General features: G+C 37.3%; 1 protein-coding gene across 2 annotated transcripts; it reads right to left on the minus strand.

Moving 5' to 3' along the window:
* Nucleotides 1-6,456: 6,456 nt before the first annotated feature.
* Gmfb (glia maturation factor beta) lies at nt 6,457-20,659 on the minus strand. Of its 2 annotated transcripts, none has more exons than XM_047542119.1 (7): nt 20,554-20,659; nt 15,305-15,401; nt 13,871-13,920; nt 13,235-13,284; nt 12,700-12,782; nt 11,225-11,298; nt 6,457-9,488 (listed from the first exon to the last, which is right to left on the minus strand). In XM_047542119.1, the coding sequence occupies exons 1-7, from the start codon at nt 20,554-20,556 to the stop codon at nt 9,417-9,419; spliced, it is 429 nt and encodes a 142-aa protein (XP_047398075.1). In that variant the 5' UTR covers nt 20,557-20,659; the 3' UTR covers nt 6,457-9,416. The 2 variants fall into 2 exon arrangements, with proteins under 2 accessions (XP_047398075.1, XP_047398074.1); XM_047542118.1 differs by having other exon boundaries at nt 12,700-12,785.
* Between the last annotated feature and the right edge of the window lie 5,978 nt (nt 20,660-26,637).

Consider the following 26,637-nt stretch of genomic DNA (forward strand, 5'->3'; position numbering starts at 1 on the left):
TCCTTTGGTTTTTTGAGATTGGCTTATCTCACTTAGCATGATATTCTCCAGTTTCATCCATTTGCCTGCAAATGCCATAATTTTATCATTCTTTATGGCAGAGTAATATTCCATTGTATATATATACCACAGTTTCTTTATCCATTCATCAATTGAAGGGCATCTAGGTTGGTTCCACAATCTGGCTATTGTGAACTGAGCAGCTATGAACATTGATGTGGCTGTATCTCTGTAATATGCTGATTTTAAGTCCTTTGGGTATAGGCCAAGGAGTGGGATAGCTGGGTCAAATGGTGTTTCCATTCCAAGTTTTCTAAGGAGTCTCCATACTGCTTTCCAGAGTGGCTGCACTAATTTGCAGCCCCACCAGCAACGTATGAGTGTACCTTTCTCCCCACATCCTCGCCAGCACCTGTTGTTGCTTGTATTCTTGATAATCGCCATTCTAATTGGGGTGAGATGGAATCTTAGGGTGGTTTTGATTTGCATTTCTCTTATTACTAGAGATGTTGAACATTTTTCCATATGTTTGTTGATTGCTTGTAGATCTTCTTCTGTGAAGTGTCTATTCATTTCCTTAGCCCATTTGTCGATTGGATTACTTGCATTCTTGGTGTAGAGTTTTTTGAGTTCTTTATAGATTCTGGAGATTAGTGCTCTATCTGAAGTATGATTGGCAAAGATTTTCTCCCACTCTGTAGGCTCTTTCTTCGCATTGCTGATAGTTTCCTTTGCTGAGAGAAAGCTTTTTAGTTTGAATCTATCCCAGTTATTAATTCTTGCTTTTATTTCTTGTGCTATTGGAGTCCTGTTGAGGAAGTCTGGTCCTAAGCCGACATGTTGAAGATCTGGACCTACTTTTTCTTCTATAAGATGCAAGGTCTCTGGTCTGATTCTGAGATCCTTAATCCATTTTGAGTTTAGTTTCGTGCATGGTGAGAGATATGGGTTTAGTTTCATTCTGTTGCATATGGATTTCCAATTCTCCCAGCACCATTTGTTGAAGAGGCTATCTTTTCTCCATTGCATATTTTTGGCCCCTTTGTCTAGTATGAGAAAATTGTATTTATTTGGGTTTGTGTCCATGTCCTCTATTCTGTACCATTGATCCACCTTTCTATTTTGGTATCAATACCATGCCATATTTGTTACTATTGCTTTGTAGTAGAGTTGAAGATCTGGTATTGCGATACCCCCTGCTTCACTCTTTCTGCCAAGGATGACTTTAGCTATTCTGGGTTTTTTATTCTTCCAGATGAATTTCATAATTTCTTGCTCTATTTCTGTAAGGTACATCATTGGGATTTTAATTGGAATTGCATTGAATCTGTATAGCACTTTTGGTAGTATGGCCATTTTGACAATATTAATTCTTCCTATCCAAGAACATGGGAGATCTTTCCATCTTCTGAGGTTTTCTTTAATTTCTTTCTTTAGTGTTCTGTAGTTCTCATTGTAGAGGTCTTTCACCTCTTTTGTGAGATTGATTCCCAAGTATTTTATTTTTTTCGATGCTATTGTGAATGGGGTAGTTTTCCTAATTTCTCTTTCTGAAGATTCATCACTTATGTATAGAAATGCCTTAGATTTACGTGCATTGATCTTATATCCCGCTACTTTACTGAATTCACTTATGAGATCTAACAGTTTTCTGGTGGAATTTCCTGGTTCCTCTAAGTATACAATCATATCATCAGCAAATAGGGATAGTTTGAGTTCTTCTTTTCCTATTCGTATCCCTTTAATTTCTTTGGTCTGTCTAATTGCTCTGGCTAGAGTTTCAAGGCCGATATTGAATAGAAGTGGTGAAAGAGGGCATCCCTGCCTTGTTCCAGTTTTTAGAGGGAATGCTTTCAGTTTTTCACCATTTAGAATAATATTAGCCATGGGCTTAGCGTAGATGGCCTTTACAATGTTAAGGAATGTTCCCACACTCCCTATTTTTCCTAGTGTTTTGAGCATGAAGGGGTACTGTATTTTATCAAATGCTTTTTCTGCATCTATCGAAATAATCATGTTATTCTTGACTTTAAGTCTATTGATATGGTGAATTACATTTATTGATTTCCTGATGTTGAACCAACCTTGCATCCCTGGGATGAAACCCACTTGATCATGGTGCACTATCTTTTTAATATGTTTTTGTATGCGATTTGCTGAAATTTTGTTGAGAATTTTTGCGTCGATGTTCATTAAGGATATTGGTCTGAAATTTTCTTTCCTCGATGTGTCTCTGTCTGGTTTAGGTATCAGGGTAATATTGGCTTCATAGAATGAGTTTGGGAGGGTTCCCTCCTCTTCTATTTTATGGAATACTTTGAGAAGTATTGGAATGAGCTCTTCTTTAAAAGTTTTGTAGAACTCGGCTGAGAACCCATCTGGTCCTGGACTTTTCTTTGTTGGTAGGCTTTTGATGACTTCTTCTATTTCATTACTTGAAATAGAACTAAATCTTAATAACAGGAAAGGTACTTTAAACACAATGCAGCTGAAGTATTATGGAAACATTACATCACCAAGGAAGCTTTCTAACCAGAGGAAAAAAAGAGGGTTTGACAGGGAACAGAAATAGAAGTTTTTAAAAAAATATTGTTATTCCATTTGAGAGTCATCAATCAGAACAGCTATAGGAATTAGAAAAATACCAGATGGAGAACAGTGTTACACAATGTTACACAATTGAAACAGGCGAGATGTAATGGTGAATGTGTTGCTACCTTGGGATGGATGAACAGGGAAGCCCCCTGTGGGAGGCAGCAGCCTTTAAGCTCAATTCAGAATAAAGAGCCAGTCACAGGAATATTTGGGTGGAAAAACAGGGAGGGTGGGCAATCTTCCCAGGAAGAAGTGAGAACAAAATAAACCCAGCATGCCTTAGATGTTACGGGCTAGGATGAGAATAGGAGAAAATGAGAGGTACACAGGAAGGAACCAGATGTGAGAGCTGACCCTGATTGCAGAGACAGCAAGCTGTACTTAGCCAAGATGTCAGTCTAAAGAAGCAAGTGACTAATGAAGAGGCAACTGCTAGAAGAGCTGGGAGGTACAGTTGCAAAGTCATGAGCCAGAGGAGTCATGAACCAAGTCAAGTAACCTGCAGCCAAAATTCCTAGTGGGGGAATCAGCAAGGAACCCACAGGAAGTACCTCCTGGGGGAAAAGAGTTGGTATTTGATGTTGGCCACACTCTGAGGGTACCAACTCTAGATGACATCTTTATCAGGCTAATAAATCTTTTTTGCTCCCTCCTCCAAACACAGAAAGATCAGACTTCTGAACTAGTAATAAGGAAGTTAAGACAGGACAATATAGAGGGACAGGCCACATCCCATTCCCCACCATGGATTTCCCAACATGATGCAAACTTATAGGCAGCAAAGTGGAGGAATGAGAGCTTTAAATAAATAAAGTAAAATATTGAAGAATTGACTTGAGAATAGACTGGAAATGTTATTACCTGGAAAAAAACAAGCAAAATTCCATAATACTTACGAGTAACCAGAAAAGCTATGGGGTCAGAGGATTATTCCAGAGACAAGGAAAGATAAAATCAAAATGTTAAAATGAATTTCTCTAAGTTGTAGAGATTTTCTCCCTCTTATTTGTATTTTATAAGTTTTCTCTAATGATATAGTTTAAAGTTTATTGTTTAAAAAAAGTTTACTGTATTTATTTCAACAAACAACAGACTTCATGGTTTAAGAGCATTTGAGATGATTTTTGAAGGTTGTTGATGTTGACAGGCAGCAGAAGCACAGGGAGGAAGTATTTCTGTTGATGAAAGAAGAGGAGGACCAGGGAAATGTTTGTAAGTTAGGCTGGAGCTAGTGTAAATTTAGGGAATAGTGACAGATGAAACCAGAGCTAGCATTGTATGCAAGTAAATAGATACACCCTTGTTAACCTAAGTAACGGAGGGTTTCTGGTAAGGATAGGCATGCAGAGGAATCCAGAAAAAGCTGACCAACCAGGCCTCAGAAAGAGAACACTGAAGAGCGTCCCGTGTCAAAGGAGGCTCGGGGGAAACTTAAGGGTAGGATTATGGCTCCTCAGTTTGGGGCTCCACATTTAACATTCAGCTGTGCTCTGCATACCTGCTTCTTTCTCACTGCCTTGGCTGGCATATTTCTTCCCTCTGCTCTGTAGGTTGCTTATGGCCTCTTCTCCAGCGAATGGCCATTTTTAAAGTTCAGTTTTCACAGCTAACTGCCTCATTCAAGAAAATTGGCCCAGGTCACGGTTTGATACCAGTTAGGCAACATTATGGAGGCTGGCTGTCCTTGGGTTCATTCAGCCAAGTGGGAAGCAACAGAATCCTGTGTGATTGAAGGTAGGAGGGGACTGAGAAGAGGAATGTACAACCAGGGTCAGAGGCTAAGGCATTTCCACATTAAAAAGGTAAAAAAGGGCATACTTACACTTGGCTGTTGCTAAGGTCTAAATGTGCTCTCTAAAATTCTTGTGTCGGAAAATCAACCCCCGATGCAACAGTGTTGCAAAGCTCCTGTAAATGAACTCATGGTAGCTATTAAAAGGGCTTTCAAGACTGGACTTGCCCCTTTCTGCCTTTGTGCCACTGTGAGGCTGCACCAAGAAGACCCTCACCAGAAGCAAGCACCTTGATCTTGGATTTCTCAGCCTCCCAATCTGTGAAAAAGAAATTTCTATCCTTTAAAAATGACTGTGTCAGGAAATATTATAATAGCACAAAACGGCCTAAAACAGAAATATAATACAGGTAAGAAATATGAAATGCTTTAAATTCCAGAATAAGAAAATCTGTACTTAGCTGTGTTGGATAATTGTGACTGTAGCAGTCCCTGTGAGGATGGGGAGGGATGCGACCTAGACTCTACTTTTTCTTTCCTATCCTTAAAAGAGGGTAATCTCAGAACCTCAGGAGGGAACTGTCATGAAACCTAGGGGCAGATCTCAAGACATGAAGAATGAGAGAACTTTCTGTTTGAAAACTCCCTGATGCTCAGCAATAAGGTCTTTAATCTGACATGGTTAAAAATATACTGTATAAGAAAATAACATTCATTTATTCCTCATACAAATGAGTTGGCCCATACCGTGAGGTTAAGTGCTTACAAATGCTAAAGAGTGAAAAGGATAAAACTATGTATATAGTTTTTAGTGAAGCTGAAAAAATGTAGGAGCTGCTGTTTCAGTAGTTAAGTAGCCAAACTTGAGAAATAAGGAAGATATAAAGGTTTCCAGGTTCTGATAATTCTCCTTGTGAGATCTGTGCACAGGACTACATAAACTACTCCTTTCACAACCAAAAAGAATTGGGATTATTACTATAGATTTAATCACAAAAAGTATTTGGTAAACTCTAAAAACATGTATTAGTGATTGGCATTCATTCTAATCGACACCTAATAAACATATACCATGTAGTACATTCTGTAAAAGAGATAAGTTTTGAATAGATGTTTAATAGTTATAAACTATATTCAATAACAGAACTTTCAATCTGATTGCTTAGGAAGTACACAGACCTAACTTCTAATTCTCCCTTTCAAAGTAAAGATTCATCATTTGAAATAACTCCCTCTGTCCCTACTAGCATTCATTTTTTTCAAACCATTCATTTTAGAATCGGTCTTGAGTTTGGCAAATTTTCATAAACTGACAAGTGATTTCTGTTTATTTTGTTTCTCAGTTTTCCTCAGATAAGGTAAAGTGCTGGAACAGTGTGTGGTTTACACAAGTTGAGCGGGTAGGTATCAGTAACTCCAAAGGAGGGTAAGGAGCAAGTACAAAATGAAAAACTAGAAGTACTTTCATGTTAATGTTTTATTTAAACCAGTACAACAAGCACCATGCTTAACAAAAGACTGTCCAAAATAAACATGCAGTATGAACTAGCAGAGACTGAAAGCACAGCTTAAGAAGTTGTGCCAATTGTTGGTTTTGTTAAATGATGACGGAGAACTGTTAAAATTCACAAGACTAAACCATTAATGTTTCAAGCCTCCTGAATGAGATTATATTGGACCATCTAAATAAGTGGGAATTGCCCTGGCATGTTAGTGATCTCAAATAATATTCAAGTAATTATATGTGTATGAATTATACTCCATAAAGCAAGAAAATACAGTTTCTGTCACAAGCTTAATATAATTGTTTTAAACATTACAGGAATATGATCACTGATTTGAAATGTCAAATGGCCTAACAGGAAACAAGTTTCTCAAGGATATTCAACTTGGGACCATTGGTTTTAAGTGGCCTAGATGATTATTTACATTCTTCCAGAAATACAAAATAAGATTTGTCCAGAAATGTTTGAAGCATTTCTTCACATAAATTGTAAAGGTTCAAACTTTATAGATTCCAGTATTACCAGTCTATTAAACAAATAGGGAGTGCAACCATACCAAGAATACTTGAATTGATAGAATGAGTTATTCTCTACTTCCACCAAATATCAGCATTTAAACTCTTATGAAAATATCTATTCATCACTAGTCCATATATGGATTAATGACATTGCTTGAGTTTTATAAGCAGTCCGTTCATTTTTTTTTTTTTTTTTAAGTACACCTTCCTTAATATTTGTATGGTGGGGGGAAATGGCCAAATTTAATTTGACCATAAATTCCCCTAACTGGAAATGTTTAGTTAAAATGTCAGACCAGGATACAGTTTATGGCTACGTTTAACTCCTGAAAATAGGAGATAAAAAAGGGAGGGAAAGTGCTGAGACATTTTGCTACACAGATTCTTCAATGACAATAAAAATTTAGCAACACCCTCTTAAACAAGAGTATGTTTAACTGCACCAGGCATTTAGTAAACTTTTTTGAAATAGACAATTCAAACATTTATTTTAGAAGTGAATTAAACAAAAACAGTTAACCAACTATTTTTCCTAACATAATTCTTTAACACCAGAACAAAGTGAATACTATTCAAAACTCAGACATTTTGGAATTTCAGCATAGTAACCTGAGAACAATTTTCTTTATGTCATTTATGTTGCCACAAAAAACATACTGTGATTACTAGTTGGTTCTATTTTGACATAAGATGCTATGCAGAACTTAGGCAAGGTCAATAATTTCAAAACTAATGCTAACTTAGAACACCATGAAGAAGGTTCCCAGGAAAAAGTTGCTGCCAAAAAGGAAAGATTAAGATTTAAGGCTGAATGGGAATGGCTATACCAGAAAGATACGGAATGTAAGATCTGGAATTATGAAATCTGTAGTAATTGTTTGTAGGAAGGCAGAAAAAAAGGACAGGAAATGTACTTTAAAAAAACTGCAAAATTTAGTTCAAGGGAAACAGAAATATCTGAGGAAAACTTTAGAGCATGGAATTTGTAATTCTCCCTATAGTACAAACAGAATAAAAAAATGTTCTGTTGATCTCCTAATGTCAATCTGTTGTCTTGAGAAATACATGTTATTAACAAGGAGACAGACAAGCTCAAAGCAGCACAGTTTATCACAGCTCTTCGCTCCTGTTAAAGACTAAAAGAATTAAGAGTTCTGTGTATGGAAGGTCAATATTATCTGAGATTATAGAGGACTTCCAAACTAAAAAAAATAGACTAAAATATGAAAAATGAAACAAGAAACCTTATTTAAAAAATACATTCTTGCAGCCCTAGTGTCTCTTACTGATGCAATCCAGGGAAAACAAAATCTCATTTCCCTCTTTTAAAAACATTAAAACCATTCTCCATTCATTTGGATTTCATTTGCATTTCTGCAGAATTATTAGTTAAGTTATTCCTCAATACCAAAATAGCTGCTTAAAGAATTTTTAAGTACCTGCATGAAGTTTTCTCTCTCTAAAAACTGAAATAAAGGAACTGTTCCATTTATTAACCAAAACAAATACCTTCTCTAACACTTCCCCATTTCCAACTTGTCAATGCTTTCTGACTTCTAGATTAGTGAAGCCAAATAGCTGGGAAAGAAGATGCACTACTCAATATTGTGAAAATTCCAACTATCTTTCTCTCTTCATTAAAGTTGGCACAGAACTCTCAAAAACAAATGCAAAAAAAAAAAAAAAAAAAAAAAAAAGAATAGAAAATATGCCAACGTAAAAAGAATGCCTTTGCTAATTTTGAAATGACTATGCTATTCTTAACGTAAGATTTTACTCACCAAATTTGGTTAAGCTTCTTAAGTCTCTAGACCTTTTATCAAATTACCATTCAGCAGGTTCGTATACGATTCTTGCTTTATGCCAAGGGTGCCCTTTTCTAACATGACTGGTTTAGTTAACCAAACAGGTGACAAGTTTAAAATATCTTCTGACATTTAGGATAAAAAATGTGATTTCTATCAATGTGTTGTTAATAACTATGGCCAGAGTTTTAAGATAAGCAGCTTTTACATATGGCACAAAACTAGTCACAAATATACCCAAAATTACAACTCTCAACTGCCATATATTCACCAATGCAAGCAGATAGTTGGAATTTTAAAAATAAGAAGTTGATTTTATTACAAACTTTAGATAAACACATTAGAAAATTATTTTATTTGGACCCTTTAAAAAAGTATTAATTTCACCAAATCTAGAATACTGGCAGTGTAAAAGTCTTAAACTAATTTTAAAGCTAACAAATCAAAGGCACAGTATTAACACACTTAAAATAATTAGTGTTCACAAGACATTAGGAGGTGCCTTATAAGTAAAGTATTATTAACCTAGATTCAAAACTATTTAGAAATGACAATTGGGAATCAAGCCCTTAATTATTACAACCTAACAACCGTGAAGACCAAGATGCTATTTTCCATATGAAGAAACCTAATACTCATAACTCTATCAAAAACAAATCTAACTCCTAGACCTTAAAAATGAATGATCGATGAGCATAGTTTCTAGACTTGATTAAAAACGTATAGGAAATCAAGAGGTATGGAATTGATGAAAAAATGTTCTTGAAACGTAGGTTACAATACAGTAAATTACTATTCATGGCTCAAAATTAGGTCACTTAAGTTTTTAACCCCAAATTAATTTCAATGATTTGACAAGTGATAATATGCTATTTTCATATATAAACTGCTAATATCCAGTATTTGTCAAAAGGAGGCAACTGTTGTCTATCACAATCTCATACCCACTTTCCAATGGTGTCTGTAAATAGTAACAAATTCTGAACCATAAGTTATAGAAATTAGTCACAAGAGTGCAAAAAGTCCTTGGAGAAAAGTAGCCCACCTAACAATTACAAATATAAGGAAACACTTTACAAAGTTTCATCACTATGAAGATGATTTCCTCTTTGTTCAAACTTTGCACAAATGAAGAATTTTTCTTTACTGCAGGAAACAAACTGTAAATAACAGTGCATTTTTAGGCATAAATAAGTATTTATGTCTGGTTCCAGTATAATCAGGTTAATACATAAATACTTTAAAAACACAGAAGTTCACATTAGTGGAAAAACCCCAGTTTCTCACGTAACCATTCTTCGGTTAGGTCTTCAGTATTTCTTATTTCAAATACCTTAAGAAAAAAAAAACTTCAGTCATATTCTGACACTTTCAAAAAGAACTGAACACACTACATACACATTATATATCTGAGTATTAAATACCAAATTCTGCCTCCTTCATATTGGTCATGACTTAACCTATATAAATTAGATATACTTTTTAGCAGTACTTAATTTCTTTTAAAAGCTAAGTACTTAGTATAGCAATCAAGATGGCATAAGACAAAACACTCTACAATAGCAGTTCTACGAAACTTTAGCATTAGAAGAGACACCCAAGTATACAACTAAAATCAGTCTAATGGAACTGGAGGAACATACTGTAAGTCCTCCACAGTCTGACTGGCAAATAGAAATACCAGTAGTAGACTGCTTTGTTAAGTATAGAAGGGAGGTCCATAGCAAGAATTTGCATTAACACAGGCCCAGAAAGTATAATGGCTATAGAGAGACAATGTATTACAGCAGAGTAGATGGAATTACGAATCAGATGTGAGTTTGAATCCTGCAACCCTGGGCAAGGCATTCAGCCTCTGAACCTGTTTTCCTACTTATAATATAGAAATACTAATTAGTCACACAGGGTTGTAAGGATTTGCATAAAGTATTTACAAAAGTAACTTGTAAATTGTAATGTCTCAACTGTAGCATTTTAAAACACACAAAGGATTATAAAAGACTTAAGGCTATTAACAAGTTTTGTTTTTTTTCCCCTGAGTTTTATGTTTTGTTTTGATTCATATTTTACAGTGCTGGGGATCAAACCCAGGGCTTTGCACATTCTAGACAAGCACTCTACAGAGTTCCTCCTTAACCACCCAATTCCTTATAGCAACTCCAGAATGTTTCTAGCATATAAATTAGGGGAAAAAATTGTGTCTATAAACTGGTAGTATCAATAATAAATCATATGGGCTGGAGAGAAAAAGCAGACGGCACTTAAAGAAAATCCCCAAGTTAATGTTTAAGCACCCACGGGGAAACACTGATGCTGTCATTAAAATAAAACCAGAAAGAAAATATTGTTTAATATGGTCTTAAAGGTACAATATTCTATTTCATAGCATTAAATGTAATACTTTTACAACTCAAAATAGTATGTGGAAATTAAATCAAGTTTGAGACCATAAAACAATGGGGGCACAGTATATCTTAAAGCAAGTGTCTCATATACAGTTAGCTGCATAATGCAGAATTCCAGCACAGAAGCCTGAATGCTGATCTTTACCTAATAGAAATTACTTTATGAAAGATAAAGAACTTTAGGTAGTTAACAGTGAATTTTCTAAAGTTGTTTACATTTTTAACATAATCTCTTCTATTCAATTTATTCAAAAAACACATTTTGGTTTAAAGACTACTATCATTCTATTACAAAAAGAACCAATCCAATACAAATTAATGGATGAGTGAAAGAAAGTCTAGTATAGTAGAGGAAGGAGAGGGGAAGCGGGGTGAGGGTGGAAGGGAAAAGGGGGATCATGAATTAAAACTGATTTCCATGCATGTATGAATTTGTAGGCATGAACCCAACTATTATCTATTATGTATAACCACAAAGCTCTAATTTTAAAAAGACCATTATCATTCTATTTACAAATAATAAAAAGCTTTGCTAATTTACAGCTGTGATCTAAATAACCCTCAACAGTATAGAAAATACTTAACCATCTACACGACTTTAGTTATTGCTTTATACTCTAAGGGAAAATATTCCATCAATGAGCAAATCAAATATAAATACTACCTTGGTTAGTTCAGCTGTTTGGACTAACTTATTCTTACTCCCAGCATACATCATCTGTTGTTCAGGCTTACATCCTGGAAAAAAAGAGATCAGTGTAGAAATGAAGTATAGATTTTGAAGAAATGGTGAGTTTTCATTATTTTTATTTTTAAAAGATTACATATTTAAGATTTTCTTTGCTTTTGAATTTACAAAAAGTGTGCTCTAAATGTATATGGGCTATATTTTAAATCGTATTTTTCATACTGCCTGCACAAAGAGACTCAGCTGTATATAATTCTACATGTCTGTTAGGTCGGAAATTAGGCGTCTGTAGGGGGCAAAGCTGAGCAGCTAGAACAAAGACCAACCCGCCAAAGGTGACCAGAAAGTTCCCAGCAAGGTGTACGGAAAGTTCCACTGACCCTTCACACCCACCTGTCACTCAACAAGACCCCCTCCCATCCTAGTCTATAAAAACCCTGGGCAGCCAGGGCCATGTGCGATTTTCTCCGGGTCCCTATACCCCAGGGGTCTGGGAATTTCGCCGAAGAGCCAAATTCCAATAAAGCTTGCTTCTGCCACTTTTCTGTCCCATTTTATTTGGTCCCACCGCTGAGCCAGGGCGAGCCCGCCCGAGCTTACAATGTCAACAACAACAAAAAAGATTCTAGACCTTTGTAGATCTTGACTTTTAGAACCTTGCAAACACTTAAAAATAGTGTTTGGCACTATCTTAAGTTTGACACTAAGTATCAAGATCAATTTTATGGATGCTTAAATACATAAGATTTCGAGAAGGTGATAGGGTAGGGAGTTTTGTTCTTAAAAAAATTATAGTCTGGTTAGATATCAGGTTAAAAATATAGTATATTTTAAAGGCTAAAATATACAAATAATCAAGTTTAGAGAAGAATGCAGGTGATAATGGATTCCTTAAATTTTGTTTATTTATCTGTTTATTTATTTATTGTTCCAAAATACTGAGAATGGAATCTAGGGCCTGGTACACTCTAGGCAAGCACTCTATTATTAATCCGTATCCCTAGTCCAATCTATTTTAATATCCAAAGTAAGCTACTCTGGGACCATTCTGAAGATGGTAACTACTATTTAAATGATAAACACAAATATATTATCATTACTATACAAAGTTCATATACTTATAAACAAGATTAAAATATATATGAAAATAAACTTCTGATATCTAGAAAGTGTCATCATATGCCATAATTATTAAAATATATGTAAGGTTTTACCCAACAATTCTAAGAATTCATCCTTAGAAAGTAAACACATTCTAAGGGATGACACTTTGTAATACCTTCTTTCTAGGAATGCAGCGAGATACATGCAAACACACACACACACACACACACACCTCTCAATTTAGGTAATTAAATTTCATCTTTTAAAAAAAGCATAAAATCTGTCTAGTAAAACGTGAATTAATTAGATCAGAGGCAAATACACATTATTTAAAGAAATTTACTTACCAACAGGACTGGAGAAAATAAAGCACAGAGGATATGAAACTCTTCCATCATCATGTTGATATTTATAACTATACACAATGAAGGTTTTTCTCAAGTTAAAGAAACTAAAGTCACTGCTCTGAGACAGGTACTTACCAACACCAGGGGAGCTACTGAGTGGCAAATTAATACCTTTTTTTTTTTTTAATTGACATTAATTTAGGTCACACTTTCATTATTGTCTTTCTACAAAATAATAAATAGGCCTCAAACATAAGTTAGAAAAATCATGTAATTTCTCAAAAAGAATTTTATTGAAGTATGGATTTAATATGGATTTTTCTTTTTCTTTTTAAAATATGTTTTTAGTCGTCAATAGATCTTTTATTTATTTATATGTGGCGCTGAGTATTGAACCCAGGGTCTCACAAATGCCAGGCAAGCACTCTACCACTGAGTCACGACTCCAGTCCAAAGATTTTTCTTTCTTAATTTTTATGGTTACATACATTACAATAAAAAAACAAATCTTTCCAAAGCACTAAGAAAAGGATATCGAGGTTGTCGTTCTGGTAGTTCATCTTTAAGTTCATCTGGTGAAATGCCCTAGCACCATAGAGAAAAAAGAACTTTTAAACATTTCCTTTCCCATAAGTCCTTAGGAGATATGCCAAGTCCATTCTATTAATAATTATAAATTCATTATCACATGCCACAAAATAAATTTACTTCCATTTAATAGCTAAACATGGGGCTGTGAGACACTGTTCTGTTTATATGACAGGTGTGTCAGGATATACTAAGTGACACAAGCTAACCCCTCAGAGGAAATATCTCATTTTAGAAAAACAAGTTAATTCATTTTCACTCTAAATTACTTAGTAACTAAATACTTATTGTAAGATTTTTGTTTTTAATTATTACCCAAGTAATTTAGAAGTTAGAAGCTGACTCACTTTTTACTGGGCATAACTTATACCCCTCATTACAATGGATTCCATTAATGCGTTAAAGAGAGTTAAATTAGCAAGAGAATGCAGTAAACGATAATTAGTTCATGCTTTTCATGCATAATGAGTAACTACTTAGGTTTTAGAACTTGTTTTAGAGGTACATGGAACTAATATAAAGTATCTTTTGAATGACAGTAATTGCTTTACTACAAAAATTGTATTTAGCTTATTGAACAAACCTCAAGTTCCTCATCCAGTACCACCAGGCGTTTATCCTTGTCAATCTTCACTAAAATAAAAATACAATATGAGTAAACTGTGATTCTAATGTAACCTTGATTTAACCAATGCATGCATTCTCAATCTTCCTTGGGGCATTTAAAATTTAAATGAGAAACACAAGCATAAAAATCATTCAGTTTTAGTTTACAATCTATTAAATAGCTTTGCTTTTCAAGCAGATAGCTTTTATATTTTTAACCACAATTTTCAGCACCTAGTTTGCTTATTTAGAACTTTATGTCAACTCCTTACATTTACTGTGTATGTGAAGAACTTTGTAACTCAAGTGTAACTTCCAAGATAAGGTCCAAAAGGTTAACTGTGATTATGATTGGTCTATGTGCAGTGTGGTTAGAACCACAAGGAAGAGTGGACTCAGGGTCAGGTCAGGAAAGAGAAACCTCGTGATTGCCAGTTCTCTGAGTCAGGATTGCATGCTGCACTATCATTAGTCTGAGAAAGTGAACTACCAAATAGCACTGATATCTTTATTAAAATACATTTGACTTAATACAATGTCAAATCAAATACATTTAGATAACCTATGCCTCTATTCTTCTCAACTAGTCTGAAAAGCTGGCCATGTTTGGTTTTGCACTAATTTCATAGTAAATCCTATAAAAAAACAACATGGTCTCAAATCGCTTCACCTTTTGTGGTAAAATGGCCCTAGTATACACGTTCACTTGTAAAATCATATGTCCACATTACAGAAATTATTTGTAACAGAACCAGAATTAATGACCGGGCAATCACTTCTGATTAATTCACACCTACCAGGTGCATCTCTCTTATACAGTTTTACATTTTCACCCCTTTCACCTTTCTAAATCATTAACTACATATTAAATATTACTGATGAATACAAGAACCCTGCACAAGCATCAGATATAGCTCACAGTGGTAGAAGCAGTCAGTAAATTATCCTTTCCTTTTTCAGAAGATACTGACACTTAAAAGCATTCTCCATGAAACTAGAATTCAGTTCTAGAATTGGAACAATGCTCAGAGTCGCTTTGGACACAATGCTGAACTTTACCATTCTAGGTATAGGCAAAGATTTCTGTTTGAGCATGAAAGTCCAGGCTACTTTTAATTTCCCAAGAAGGATGGAGTGAGACCAGTCATTACACATGAGAATCCTCCTTCTCCAGAACAAGATTATCTTCTCCAGAGCTGTGTAGGCAGCTGAGGGGTCTATGAGGGAGATGGGGCATTCCACTCTGTTCTGGAATACTAGAATTAGCTGCTTCTTAATTTTTAAAGGTAGGGGTGAGGGATGTAACAAATGGAGCAAACACTACTGTCTAAAGGTTCAGTTTATTCAATGTAGCTATAAGATAAAAACAAACTAAGATCATGTAACTTGAAAGCAATCACGTTTAGCTTACTTATAATGGCAGCATTGTTTGTTTCTTTGCGAAAACGAAACTTTCTCAGCTTTTCCACTAAATCTTCGGCAACATCACAAACCACCAAAGACTCACTCTATAAAAGAGAAAAAAATACAATGCCATGACCTCAATAAATGTATATGTTAAAGACTTTCAAATTCACCAACCTTTGGATCTATACTGTTTAATCATACATTTTTGTTCACCTTCTGTGTAGGATATATTTTAATAGTCTTGTTGGTTGATAAATGTTTAAAAAATCAGAAACAGCCAGGTGCACTGGTGTATGCCTGAAATCCGGTGACTTAAGAGGTTAAAACAGGAAGATCACAAGTTTGAGGCCAGCCTACACAAATTGGCAAGACCCTGTCTCAAGATAAAAAATAAAAAGAGCGGGCTGGGGAGATAGCTCAGTTGGAAGAGTGCTCGCCTTGCAAGGACAAGGCCCTGGGTTCAATCCCCAGCACCACCAAAATAAATAAATAAATAAATAAATAAATAAATAAATAAATAAAAACAAAAAGAACTGGGATGTAGCTCAGTGGTAGTGTCACTCTGGGTTCAATCCCCAGTACTAGAGGGGAAATCAGAAACATCACAATGTGCATCTCATCAGAATTGTAGAGGAAGGGAAAAAAACAGGAAAAGTCAAGGGTCACCATGTGCTGTTAGATAAGGCAAACATCATGTTTTTACATTGTGTAGGAAGAACAGGAAAATCATCTTATAAATCATCTTTTGTTATAAAAATAACAAAAGTATAAAACATAAGTCCTAAGAGCAAAGATGAATAACATTTTATATCTTAATTAGGTGACTGGATATATAAAATGTGCTAGTAAGAACATGCAAAAGCAAAACCAGATGAAACAAAAATAAAATTTAAAAGAATTGTTTAGAAATTTTGAAGAAATATTAGAAAAACTTGCCTAGAAATCTGTCAAGGAAATGATCAAAAGTACTCTTTTTTTAAAATTTTTTTTAATTGTCAATGGACCTTTATCTTATTTATTTATATGTGGTGCTGAGAATCAAATCCATTGCCTCACACATGCTAGGCAAGTGCTCAACCACTGAGCCATAACCCCAGCCCAAAAGCATTCTTCTATTAGAGGTACAATGCATTACTGCAAATGAGGAAAAAAAATATATTTTTCTGTTTTTAATATGCAAAACATCAAACACATACAAAAGGATTCAAAGCAGGACAATGACACTCTATTTTTACCACTCAGTTTCAATCATTAAACCATATTTCATTCGACACCCTCAACAATGGCCCTGCAAACTGACAAAACAAAGGCCAAATATAATCTCACCTGGAAATAGTTCAGTATGTATCATTTGAAAGACAGTATGTGCTACAAAAAATTTAAAAATAGCTCCAGCAGCTATAGAGGCTGAGGCAAAACAGGAGGATCATGAGTTCAAAGATAGCCTCAGTAACTTAGGGAGGCCATAAGCCACTTAGTGAGATCCTGTCTCAGAATAAAAGAAATATTCAAAAAGGGTTGGGGGTTGGGGTTGGGGTTGGGGTTCAATGATAGAGCACTTGCCTACCATGTATGAGGCGCTGGGTTCAATCCTCAGCACGGCATATAAATAAAAAAATAAAGGTCCGTCTATAACTAAAAAAATTAATTAATTAATTAAAAAAAACTTATTTGGAAAAAAAAAAAAAAAAAAGGACGGGATGTGTCTCAGTGGTTAAGTACCCCTGGTACCAAGTAAATAAATAAATAAGAAGATAATAATCCCAGGCTCCAATATCCAAATAGTCTTCAAATTCCCTTGTTTTCTTTTTTTCTTTTTCTTTTTTTTTTTTTTTTTAAATATAGTTGGTTTAATTGACTCAGGTTCCAAACAAGGTTTATTCACTTTGGTCTCATTTCATATACAGGTTTCCCCCCTCCCTTTCTTCTCCTTGAAATGCTGAATACACATCTCATTATAACCCCAAAGCATTAAAGTTTCCAATTTAAAAGTAAAATAGACATTTAATAAAGGCCTGTTTGCTTGATCCTGGACTGGGTAAAAGACAACATATGCTAAAGGAGAAAATGGTTTTCAATTTTAATTGTCCTTTAAATTCAGAACAGTAGTAAGACATAACGTGTGATACATACCATAGGATATACTATAATTCAAACAGAAAGTACATCCCATCAAAATATATTACCCTTGGGCTGGGGAGATAGCTCAGTCGGTAGAGTGCTTGCCTTGCAAGCACAAGGCCCTGGGTTCGATCCCCAGCACCACAAAAAAAAAAAAAAATATATATATATATATATATATTACCCAGTAAAAAACACCCATGCAGGGGCTGGGGAGATAGCTCAGTTGGTAGAGTGCTTGCCTTGCAAGCACAACGCCCTTGGGTTCGATCCCCAGCACCCAAAAAAAAAAAAAAACACCCATGCAGGGATTATGTATTTCCAATCTTTTAGTTCTCTTCAGAGATGCTAAGTCATCGGGAGCTTCCTGAAACTAAGATTTAATCCTGCTTCATTATTTTTCTCTTTCAAGAAAGATCACAAAGCCAGAAAACTAAAATATCTATTCTCTCTTTGACCAAAGGCAGAATCCATTAGTGAAACTAATAAATACTTTAGATTTTTGTTTAGGCAAAGATCAATTTATTGTGAAAGTCTTATCCTCCAGTTCTGATGCACAGAGCTGCTTGTGAAGCTTAACATCCTAGGATCAGAAACCAAGTGAAAAATATGCTGTGATTTAACTTGTAAAACTCAATTTTGTGTTTTCGCCCTCTCAAAACCACAATAAGGCCAAAAATTCCTTCCAACAAGGATTGAGGCTTGGCCAACTCTAACTGCTTACACTTAACAGAAGCACTTACAAATGAATATAGTGTCATTAAAAACAAACTCTTATGTGGTAAATGTTAGCACACAAAGTAAAGTGGAGAGTTGAGGTCAAGTGTTCATTTGCTGGTTTGTCCATACAATGAATATTAAATGAGTGCCAGCACTGTGCTTACTGCCAGCTTGGGATATAATCATGTGAAAAGTAAATAAAAGATATTGTCCCTTCCCTCAGGTAGCTTATATTATAGTCTAGGAGAGAATGAACCTACACCAAAAAGGGCCAGGCAAAAATACGTAATCTGATACCAGGGCTAGAAAGGACAGATACATAAGACTATGAGAACCTGTGACTGGTGAAGAACAGTATAGTGATAGGAGGCTTCCTGCAAAAGCACCTGAAGGACTAAAACTACGTCAGCAAAGAACCAATTAAAGTGACCATGGCACATCTAGACTATGAAAGACCAGTGCAACTCAAGCATAGACAATGAGCAGGAACATGCTCCAAGAATAGTTGGGTCATATTAAGTATTTTGCTTTCTCTCTCACAGGCCAAGGGAAACCACTAAGGTGTTTTAAGTAGGGTAGGGAAGGAAAACACGATTATATTTGCATTTTGAAAAGATCATATGTAGGAAACAGGCAGAGTGCCAGGATGATACAGCAAGCCTAGTTAACAGACAAGACTAGTCTGATGAAAGATGAAAAGTAGTTTATAGAAACTAATGAGAGCAGAGAAGTGAATAATGCTAATAACAGTGAAATGTTTTAAACACCATGAGAATCACTATGTTATATCCTTTACACAGAGAACTTCATGCTAGAAATGATTCCATGAAATGAGTACTGTTATAATTCCAATTTGCAAGAAAGTAAGGCTTAGACAGATTAAGTATCTTCCCCCAAATTATGTAGCTAATGGGGCCAGGATTCAACCTAGGCAGCCTGACCTCTGGCCCATTCTCTTAATCATTACAAAGGAACTGATGACTGGATTGGATATGGGGGAAGTGAAATGGGTAAGGGGAAAAAGGGTCATAAAAATGTTTCCTAGGCGTCCGGTTTGTATAACATACTGAATGGCACAACCTTTCACTAAGTGCAGAACATGAGTCAAGACCAGGTTTGGGGCAAAAGGACAGGAAGAGTTTCTTCTGGACAAACTGAGGAGGCTTTGAGGTACCCAAGTGGTGAAAAGCTTCTAGGGATGTTAACAACCAAGTGGAATATAATATCTGGATTGGATCTCAGAAGCAAGGTCTCAAATACAAGTTCACAAATCATCTGAATACTGGTGGTACTTGAAGCCATGAATGTAGGAGAAAGAATAGAGAATGGAAAATGAAGGATTACAATGGAGTCTGGGACTCGTACATGTACTCTCCAGGACAAGAAGAATAGTGTACATGGGAAACAGATGGGCCAAGAGGAGAAGCAGAAGAAAACCAGGAGTTCTGTATCCCATAAGCCAAGAAGAAAGAGGGAAGAGAATGTTTCAAAAATGGGAGACTGCCAACGCCCTGGGATGCAGCTGAAAGGTCAGAAAAGATGAAAACTGAAAAGAATCCATTGGATTCAGTGACCATGACAAGATCTATTCGATGGAGTGGGTGGTGACAAGAGTGGGAGGTCAGAGACACAGACGTGTTTTTCTGATGTTATTTCTAATGAAACTTGAGCTTATTTAAGCACCCAATGGGAAGGATCCAGAAGATCCTTGATGGCAATTCATTTAATTCTCCACTTTATTCTTAAGCTTTGAGTGAGCCACCGCATTGGAGAACCGAAGCCATAGTCCCCTCATCCAGCAAAACCAATTTTTGACAGTTACTTTACGGTCCAAGCGCCAAAGCCTTGGGTCAAAAGATTTCCAACAGTCTTAAATCGAAGAATGTATGTATAAGGAGAAATGTTCAGAGTAAGGAAGGGGAAGGGGAAGACAGAAAGAAGCCAAGGCGAGGCCAAGAAAATGTAATCAGATTCGAGACCTCCCTGCAAACGCCGCTAGGCAGAAGGTGCTGGGGTTCAACAGCTCCTTAGGCCTAGCCTCCAGTCGCCGTCGCAGACAAGCTGGCGTCTGGGGAATCCTGCAGCAAGGCCAGACCCCCTGCCCCTCCGACCTTCAGCTCAGGAGCTGGAGCCTTCCAACCGGAGGGACCCGGGGAAGACGCCCCAGTCTTGCGTCCCGTGGCCGCAACCCAGTCCCAGAGCCCGGAAGGCGGGTCGACCCCGAGGCGGGCTGGAGGATGCTACCCTAGGCGCGGCAGTGGAGCCTGCGGAGGCCAAGTTTCTGACTATGAGCAACCGCATGCAGCTGGGGTGGAAGCGGCCGCTGCCCGCCACGACCGGCTCTGGAAAACAGCTAAGTCTCGGCGGCCTGGCCCATTCCTCTGACCCCTTGCTCTCCCCACCGCAACTCACCATTTTCCTTCCAGCCGTCAGCTGCCCCTCGCCTTCTCTCGTGCCCCTTTAAGAACAGCACCGCAGCCGCCTCCCTTCCTGCCCCGGAGCCTAGCAGAGCCGCCCCCACCTATCAGAGCGGTCGCCGCTGCCGGGCACGTGACGGCCGACGGCAGGAGGCGCGGCTCAAAATTAACTGGAACGCGAGCGCCCACTGTTCAGCCAGGCTCCAAGTGAGGAATTGTCCTAGGGTGCGCCAGATCTTGCTATCGTTAAACTTCAACCTTTGAGAGCAATTTCAAAGAGCCAAAATCGAGTCACTGATTTTACTGGTAAATGTGTGTATCGATCACAGCTTACCAAACTTAATCTTCCTTAAATCTAGGCACGCCTTCCTTCCTTCAACACTCTGCAGAATTCCACCTCCCCTCCCCGCAACTCCCGGGCCTCCTTCCAGGGTTTGATTAATACTTTTTTTTTTGGACCAGGAACGGAACCCAGGCGTGCTTTACCACTGAGCCACTTTCCCAGCCCTTCTTAATCTTTTATCTAGAGACAGGTCTCACTGATTTGCTTAGGCCCTCACTAAATTGCTGAGACTGGATTTGAACTCGCTATCCTCCTGTCTCAGCCTCCGCAGCCGCTGGAATTACAGGCGGCTGGTTAATACGTTTATTTACCAAGTAATATTTATTTACCAAAGTATGGTTGAATGATGATTGATAGGGCCACTGCCTAATTGTACTTTGAAAACTGAGCTGCCATTTTCTATCTTGATAAGGATGACAGTTACAGATCTCTATACATCTATTAAAAGTCAGAGAACTTACACCAAATTTGGTGGATTTTACTGTATGTAAACTAACGATTCCATTTTAAGAAGTGTAAAAATAGACTGGAGGGCAGAAGCAGAAGTGAGGAAATTTTTAAGGATGTTATTGTAGTAATCTAGGGGAAGACATTGAAGTCAGAATTGGGGACAGGCAGTTAGTGTAGAAATAGGGGATCGGGTCAAATGGAGGAAACAAGGCCATGAAAGCCATCTACCTCTGGAAGTTGGAGACTGCCCTGGGAGAATGGAATGTTAAGGATCTCTGGAGCTCATTGATTATCAAATTTACCTGCCTTTATCAATGACTGCAAGCAAGGAGATGCTAATTAATGCCCCCTGGGTCCTTACCAGCCAGAATCACCTTGGCCCTCCCCCTGCCCATGCTTCTCACTTTATGCAAAAACCGGGCCTAGTCAAGTAGGCAGAAAGGAGAGATAAAGGGAGGAGAGAACTGGAGAACAAAAGAGACCTTAATCTTTAAAAGATGTAGGGTGCACTCACTTCTGGGAACTTTAGAACATCAGCCATGGCCCCATTCTCCCTCCCTGGAGAAGTCTGTATTATTACCTTTAAATAAAACCTGCTTAATATGCTTGCCTGGGCGTGCTTCTCTAGTGTTCAAACTTCAGCATTAGAGGGAGCAGAACTCGTCACTGGTAAACAGCGGTATCAACATGACTTGGATGCAGTTGGATACAGTGATTTGGTGAGAAGTACCTAGGACCAAGAAATTTCTGAGTTACAGTTTCTTAGTCTCAGCAATATTTACATTTGGTGTAGGCCAATTCTTGGTTGTGGGTAAGTACACTCTGCATTGTAGGAAGCATTCCCTGCCTCTACACACTAAAGACCAGTAGACTCTCCCATCCGTTTCAACATGCAAAACTGCCTTCAGACATTGCCAAATGTTGAGGTGAGGGGAAGATCACCCCCAAATGAGAACCACTGTTCTAGATGAATTTCTTAGGCTTTGGGCCACAAAGTAGCCTCCTACTGCATGGGCAACAGATGCACAATTTCTAAGACCATTGGAGTTTGTTGTTGTTGTTGTCATTGCTTACTAGAGGAATTTGAAAGGTCAGTTGTCTATAAAGGACTAAACTGTTACGTTCTGCCAAAGGGACAATTTTTCCCAATTCCTATGCACCAAAAGCCAAATTTGAGACGGGCTGTAGCTCAGTAGCAGAGCACTTGCCTAGCATGTGTGAGACACTGGGTTTAATCCTTAGCACCACATAAAAATAAATAGAGGCATGCTGTCCATCTACAACTACAAATTTTTTTAATTGTCTCATTGATTGGACCTCAATTATGACACATTACATTCCTACATATTGGTATTTCCAAAATTTAGGTAGATTGCCCTTCTAAGAAAGAATGTGGATGTAAAAAGAACATACGAATGAAAACGTTGGCAGTTGCAAGAAAAATATATAATGGTGATAATAACTTTTTAAAACACGCTAATATTTTTGTATTCTTTCATGGGACTTTCTCCTTGATCATCCAGAAGCACTTATCAGCCTTAAAAGATAAATAGAACTATGATGTCAGGAACACGCACACACACACACAAAAGATAACTTTTGACTTCAAAAGAAAGATTTTTTAATCTCAAGAAACACAATTATCTTGAAAAAGCCAGATAGTCAAGAAAGGTTTTATAAATTTTTAAACTCAGGGGCTGGTGATTTAGCTCAGTGGTAGAGTGCTTGCCTAACATACAGGACGTCCAGGGTTCAATCCCCAGCACTTGGGGAAAAAAAAAAAATCCAGATACTGCTAACATAAAAGTGGCTATGACATAAGGAAAGTCAGTGGCAAGGAAAAACCTTTCACTTTTGATCTGGTGGAGCATGGAGGGAAATAGGTAGAGTAAGAACAGAGTTGTACATGCTGAGGGGGGGAAAGGAGAGAAGAACCTAAGGTCGGGTAGTGGAGAACCTGAAGAAAATAAGGCTGGTAGTCTACTTTCCCTCTAAGAAGGCAGTGGGGCCTTGAGTTTGGTGCTGGAGCAATGCCATTCAGTGGCAGAGTGTCTTATCCTGTTCTCAGTAGCCTGCACATGATACATTCCCCTAATAAGTAAAACTGGAGATGGTGAACAGTCTGGTGAACCAGCAGAGCTAAGAGGCCTAGCTTATGAGGGATTTGCAACCAGAGGTAAATAGCTAAAATCCAGGATCCCAGCAGTGGGTCTAGCCTGGGACCACCAGAGGCCAGATGAAAACTTCTTCACCTTAGGACCTACAGGTATCATGCAGAGCTGAGGTCTCATTTCCTGTTCCCACAAGAGATCCCATGGACATTTTGTGCAATCAAATATCATCTTAGGGAGACACAAGAGAAGAAGTAGGAGAAACTAAGGATTTTCTTAAAATACATTGGATTCCTAAAGAGGTGATTAAATCAGAAGAGACTAAGATACCTTTAATTGATAAATGTAAGCTCCTGTTGTCCTCTCTTCTTCCCCTGCCTCACTCCTATTTAGTATAGTGTGGTTCCAAGAGCAAAACTAGATCAGTTATAGACAAAGAAGAGTCATTTTTCCTATTTGGAGGTGCAGGTACTGGGGATTGAACCCAGGGCAACTAACCACTGAGACACATCCCCAGACCTAAGTTGCTTAGGGCCTGTCTTAAGTTGCTGAGGTTGGTTTTGAACTTGCCATCCTCCTGTCTCCACCTTCCCAGATGCTGAGATTACAGGCTATGCCATGGTTCTCAGCCCATTCTTCCTGTTGCTGTAAGAATTATCCTTTTTTTTTTTTTTTACCTAGTATACTTTGTATTGCCAAGTAATCAAGTAATCTCATAGAGAAAAACTTCTTGCATTCATTTGTTCATCCAGAATATGACAACCAGACATAAGCTAGGTACTTGTGACACAAACATCAATTAGGCGACATTCCTTTACTAACTAGCAGGATAGATAGACCAGTGAGTAGATGCTTACACAGAGACAGAAAGGTTCCCATACAGAAATATATTGGGTGCTGTGAAAGAAACAACTTCCTAAAGGTTAGGACACATCCAGGAAGGCTTCCTGGAGAAAGGAGCTTCAGAGATGAATCCTTATGTTTACCTAGAAACTAGCCAGGAGGAGAGGGGAGGAAAGAATAAGGGGTTGGAGAGCAAGGGAAGAGCATATGCATGGCCAATTCTGGGATCTGCAAAATAGTTCATTTCATTGATTTTAAGAAGAACACATTCCATGCTCCAGTCAGACATGGTGGTGAACACCTGTAATGCCAACTACTCATCAGGAGACTGAGGTGGAAGAATCCCTTAGGTTCAGAAGTTTGAGAACAACCTAGGAAACATTAAAAAAAAAAAAAAATCTTAAAAAAAATTAACACTTTTCCAATAAACACAAACACACACACACATACACAGATTTTAACTTTTATAGAATCAGATTGTACCTAAAAATTCATGGTATCTTAAAATTTTCTTAATGCAAAGGTGCAGCTAAAAGTACCATAACATAAATGAAGTTTAAGTTTTGGGGGTCCCTTCCAAACTCCTTACATTTAATTTTGAATTTGTAAGTTTGTGTTCATCTTCTTAGAATGGGTCCTCCAAATTATAAGCTTTAGGCCTCACAAAACTGCATTTATCTCAAGTGTGTTTTAGATGATTGGTAATTCAGCAGGGCTAAGATTAGTGTTTGTGGGAGAGGAGGGAAGGGGACAGGGATAGATGGTGAGAGATTTAGAATTCCATTTCAGTGAAAGACAAGTACAGCCATTCTTTTGGTGAAAGAAGCCAGTATTTCAACTTTTGCTTCTCTCACATGCTTCAGGCTATGACAGAAACTTGTAGTTCTCTTTTGAACTCTTTCCTCTTTATGTAAGTAACAGAACTTTCTAGTCAAGTACATGACTACCCTGAATGAAGACTGTATTTTTAGTCATCCTTGCCATTAAACGGAGACATGAGGCTGAGATGTGGTCAATGGGAAGTGCAGTGTGTCCCTAGAGTATCCTTAAGTGGAAGTGATGTTTCAGTTTTTCTCCCTTTTCCCCTTCCTTAGTAAGAATATAGACCTGATGGCTGGGCTAGAGCTGCCATTTTGGACCATGGGGGAACATTAGGAATTGGGGCCCCATGGAGTGGAACAGATTAGGAGTCTTGGCCCCTTGCATGTGTGAAGGACTATATTGGCTCTATGTTGCCTACCTATCTCTAGACTTTTAAGTTCAGAGAGAAATACACTTTTATCTTTAGTAAGATACTATTGTTGGTTTTCTGTCACTTACAGATAAAGCCATTTCTAACAAATAATTCTCTTTGCTTCATGTCCTCATCACTCTTTTAATTAGAGTTAGCACTATTTCTTGAATAGTGTGAAAAAACCTAGTAATTGACATCCCTATATTTACTCACATTCACCTCAGCTATTTCAAATCAATTTTCTCTACAGTAGTGATAGTGATTGATTCATAATGTAGGTAGACTATCATCCCTGAACCTTCAAGCACATCAGTGGTTTCTTATTGCTGTTTGGGTAAATTTAAGTAGTTAAAATGACAAGACTCCCGAATGGTCTGCACCCTACCTATCTTTCCATCTTCAGCTCTCAGCACTTCTTCTAACTCTTCTTACTTCAGCCACACTGACTTTTTTGTTTCTCAAGTGTGTTGTGATTTCTCCCACCTCAAGGCCTTTGTATGTGCTATAGTTCGTATCCTAAGTGCTCTTCTGACCTTTCTGTCCCACTGACTGGTAAACTTTTCTCCATCACATCTCATCTCAATCCTTGGTTCTTCAGGAAGTTTTCCTTGATCTACATTATATTCCTGCATCATGAGTTCTCATTTCCATGAACATCTTTTAAATAGCCTTTAGACTTTGTTCAAGGTTCTTTAGTTAACATTTATTTTTTTCTATTAGTTGAAAAACTCCATAAGGACAGGAATATGTCATTTTTATTATTGTTTCTCTAGTGCCTTTTACAATGGCACTTATCTAACACTCAATATACACTTTTTAAACAAATAAATGAGAGCATTAGTGGAAATCGACTCATGTAGAAATGGATATGACAAACAAAGACCTTGTCCTATTTTATCCTCAAAGAAATGCCATTTGAGAGTTCAGGATTTGGTCTGTGGAGTAAAATAAGTGCTGAAAAATCCACTTCCCGGCACTGTGCAGAATGAATGCATTGGGAAGAATCTATGTTAGCAGGAGAGAAACAAGTTTCAGTGACTGTAGCAGATAAACAAGCAGGAAATGGTAAAGACTGGAGTTAAATTTGTATTAGTTTCT

The sequence above is a fragment of the Sciurus carolinensis genome, chromosome 2, assembly GCF_902686445.1.
Source record: "Sciurus carolinensis chromosome 2, mSciCar1.2, whole genome shotgun sequence".
Classification (NCBI taxonomy): Eukaryota; Metazoa; Chordata; class Mammalia; order Rodentia; family Sciuridae; genus Sciurus; species Sciurus carolinensis.